Consider the following 4,149-nt stretch of genomic DNA (forward strand, 5'->3'; position numbering starts at 1 on the left):
CTGCCAGCAAGACGAGGTTCCCTGTCCTTTGGATGTTCTTCCTATTTGAAGAGAAAGCTGCCACAGAAGAGTGGTGACCATTGTTCGCAGGTGGCCCCTCCGCGCCACTGGCCGCACGCTCAGAGCGTGCGCACACACACACACACACACACACACACACACCAGGCCACACTCAGAGGCACGGCTCAAAGTCTCAAGGACACAGACCGGAGGAGGAGGGACCTGTCCACTCTGGAAAACACCCTGGAGATTGAATGGGTTGATCCTGGTTCTATTTGCTCCAGGGTGCACCTTAGAAATGAACCTGCCTCCTCCCTCTCCACACTCGACATTCACCATTCCTCGTGGTGACAGGGGGACTGCAGCTCGTCCCCTAGCTCTCCTTCACTGGCTCTTTCTGCAACATGGTGACAGACACACGGGGCTTCTGAAAGCCTCCCGCCCCAGCATCCGAGGTGGGGAGCTCGCTGCGGGAGGCTCTCCCCTTCCTGCTTCCTCCCCGCCAGCCCTTCTCTGGCCAGAACAGGGAAGATGGGCCCAACGGGGGAATGAGCTTTCACTTGGAGCACACTGGTCAGGCCTATGGCACGGAAAGTATTGCACACGCTAAAAAATCAAGAGAATGAAGTGGGACGACGTTTAGAAAGAACCAATGATTTTATAATTCCTATACCTGAAATAGAAGCACAAAAATTATGGGGATGTTCCTATTGCTCCAAACCATGTGTATTTTCCCATTTTAGTGTTGGTGTTGAGGATCCAGTGAGTTCGATACTGGAAGTTAAGCTGAAAGGTGGTGTGTGTGTGTTTCTGCGTCCACGTGAGTTTCTGTAAATAGTGGTACTGATGAGGACAGAGTCTCTATATTCCTCTTACCATCAAAGGTTACAAAAAAAAAAAAAAAGAAAGAAAAGAAAAAGAAAAAGAAAAACAAGACCTAATAATTGCAAGTGCCCTGAGCAGAATATATGGAAGATTAAGCAAGTTCTCTGAGCAGAAACATTAAAAAAAAAAAAAAAAATACAGCACTAAACAAGCAGTATGACCGCAAGAATGGGCTCACCCAGCTCTCTGCTAGCATGCTGAGAGGGTAATGAAATCCACAGAAAGTCAAGGACCAGTTCTAGCTCTTCGAAACCTATTCAAATGTTTTTGGTACACCCCAGAAAACGGTTTATAAATATCATTAGTTCTGCTGAGAGCTAAATATAATGGGGTACTCGATAGCCACAATGTGGGTTGACATTAGAATTTTTTTTTCAAATTTGTGAAACGCAAGAAGTACTACTTTCAGTCGTCAAAGAAAAATCCAATTATGTGTTCAGATAAACTGTAGCCGTTCCAAGTAAGAATATTTAAAAATTTCTCCTTACTTATAAAACTTTATTTTTTTTAAAAGCACTTTAAGACACACACTCAAAACCCACAAACAATGTTTCAGGTCTCTGGGGATGAAAGGTTTAAACTGTGAAATATACCCTTTCTGGGTTTGTACCAAACATTAAAATCTCGATTTGATTTCAGATGGAAAAAAAAAAAAAAGTCATTCTGAAAATAACATTAATATCAACGATAATAAAGTAATTGTTTTTTTTAAAAAAAAACTTGCTCACATATATAAATGTCTTTATGGAAAACTTTCTCAATGAGTCTGAAGAAAATTCTCAGAGTTGTCCTGCTAAGACCTGTTTTTTTTTTTTTTTTTTTTTGTTTTTTTGTTTTTTGTGACAGATGTGGTAGAAAGACCAAAATGAATTTTGAAAGGAACATAACCTTATAAAATGGCCTAGAGTTTAGGCAGGTTAGAAAGTAATTTTGCTACATTTATTTATGCTCGTTCAGTCCCCCAAACCTTTCCCACAATGTTATTGGATAAAAACTGCAGGAATATCACACAAATTATAAACTCAAGATGTGCAAATCGCAAGGTTCTTTAAAAGTTCATCTTAAAAAGAAAAACACTGGACAAAAATGAGTATTCTTTTTTCCATCCCTTTTCTCTCAGTTTCTCTGCCAGCTCTGCATATGCCTTTAATTCTTTCTCAAACATCAAAGTGAAAAGTGCCTTCTGTCAGGCTGTACTCGGTGGTCATTCATTGTCACCTACTAGTTCATAATTCACATTCATCCCTTTAAACCACATTGAAACTTCCAATATCTTGCTCGTGAGAAACTCTGCAGAGCTGAAATGTAGTTACAGTGTTGAAAAAAAGAAAGCAACTTAGTTTTTTTTTTTGTTTTGTTTTGTTTTTCTTCCCAAAGAGTTTAAAGGGAGATACAGTACTTGTTGAATGATAGACCAAGATGCTTGGTAATAAAGTGTGAACAGCATTTTAAGTGCTTAGAGATAGTAATATATATGCTCATCTTCAAAATCTAATTCCTCACGTCACACTGGAATCTGAAAAAAGTGGCACCCGAGTTGTCCATAGTCATGAACTATAAACAGTACTAGAGTTAAAAGACAAGATTTGCAAACCCAATGCGAAGAAGAGCTCCCGCAGCGGTCTGAAGGGCAGTTTGCGTCTACCTCTTGGGAGCGAAGTCAATGTGATAACCTGATTGGTTTTCCTAACACTGCACGGAATCCAGAGTGGGTGTCCACCCTCTGCCACCCCGGCCGCCGCCCCCCTCACCGTGCGGGGCGCGATGAGCAGAAGCCGCCCAGCCCACCGGGACACCCTCGAGACATCACTGCCTTAGTAAAGCAGAAACGAAATCCCACGTGTGGCAGTTGCTCTAAAAAAATATCAGTGCAGTCAGGCCCCATAGGGGGAAATATATATCTATAGGATTAAAAGTTGCTTTTATTGTAAAATATGTTGGAGGAAAAAAAAAAAAAAAGGATCTTTTACACGGTTAGCTTTCCATGTGCTGTCTGAGGCCTCTCTGGCGTGCCCTGCAGCTGGGTTCCTGATGTTTGTTTTGCACGGCAGAACCTCCCGAGGACCTTCCCCCTGGGCCTCCAGGCCCGCGCTGAGGGCCGGAGAGAGTGGGACAGAGGGAGGCGGAGGGAAGGGGAGCCTCCCTGGCCGCGCACCTGCGGCCCCCCCACCACGTGCACGCGCGCGCGCGCACCGCCCCCCCCGCCCCGCCCCCGCAGCTCCCTGCCCCGCAGAACTTCCTCGGGGTGGGGTGGGGTGGGGTGGGGTGGGGTTGGGGGGGTGGTAAGCGGCGGAATCAGCGCCCGGTGGAGGCTTCTGTGCGGCTGGAAAAGGCAGGTGCTCGGAAGCCACATTTCGTTTCTACCGGGACGCCGGGAGCCTGCGCGCGGGGGCGGGGGGGAGGGGGGCCCTGCCCCGCCCCCCCCCCCCCCCCCACTGTCATTGCCAGACACTCCTGGAAAAGCAAGTGCACCGGTCTCCTGCGCAACACCGGCTGTAACTCTAATGACAAGGTTAGAACAGAAACCTAAAGAGGGTAACATGTAAATACTGTGTTATTTAGCCTACAGTACAGTAATCTGGATACAAATGGTAAGGGAGAGCCGAATTTCCTTTTCCCCACACTGCCTCTACTTGCCTACATTAGACCGGCCTTCAATGCAAATCTTAACCTCCTGAGGAATAAGAGAAGGCTTAGGAAGAGTCAAAGGTGGCTCGTCTTCTGACTTCTCCAGTTTGCGGGTCTCCGGGGCCGACCACCTCCTCTTCCTCGTCGCTGTGGGCTTGCTGGGTTCTGTTTTGGTGAGCAAGGGCGCTGCAGGCAATCCTATTTTTTCCGGAAACTTGAGTTCGCCATTCTCAGACAGCATCTGGGCACTTCCCTGGTTGATGCCGTTCTCCTGCTCCGCGTACCTGTGTCTGCTGCCTGCCAGGATGTCGGTCTTTGAATGCTTCAGCAGGACGCTGGCGGGATCCACGGGTGGGCCCTTTTTAACAGAGCCGTTCTTCAGGTTCTTGAGGGTCAGCGAGATGCAGACATCCCCAACTGAGAGTTTGGAACACGGCAGATCAAAGAGCTGGCTGGTTCTCTCTGGACAGCAGGATGACCAGCCCTGTCCAAACACAAAAAAAGGGTACTCTACCAAAACCTCCACGCTGACCTGTGGAAACAGGGAGAGACAGACAGGCAAAGGGATGATGAAGACATCTGATTCTTGTTTTATGCCATACACACCCACACGTGCATGAGCCAGACTGGGGCGGG

The 4,149-nt window shown here is 46.9% G+C and overlaps 1 protein-coding gene across 1 annotated transcript in view; it reads right to left on the reverse strand.

Moving 5' to 3' along the window:
- Positions 1–3,292: 3,292 nt before the first annotated feature.
- ATXN1 (ataxin 1) overlaps positions 3,293–4,149 on the reverse strand; it is a 244,085-nt gene continuing 243,228 nt past the window's right edge. Inside the window, exon 5 of the mRNA XM_021697084.2 lies at positions 3,293–4,045. Within this exon, the coding sequence (XP_021552759.1) occupies positions 3,515–4,045 (531 nt within the window). The 3' untranslated portion in view covers positions 3,293–3,514. The remainder of the gene's footprint in view (positions 4,046–4,149) is intronic.

Source organism: Neomonachus schauinslandi, chromosome 8 (genome assembly GCF_002201575.2).
Source record: "Neomonachus schauinslandi chromosome 8, ASM220157v2, whole genome shotgun sequence".
Taxonomy (NCBI): Eukaryota; Metazoa; Chordata; class Mammalia; order Carnivora; family Phocidae; genus Neomonachus; species Neomonachus schauinslandi.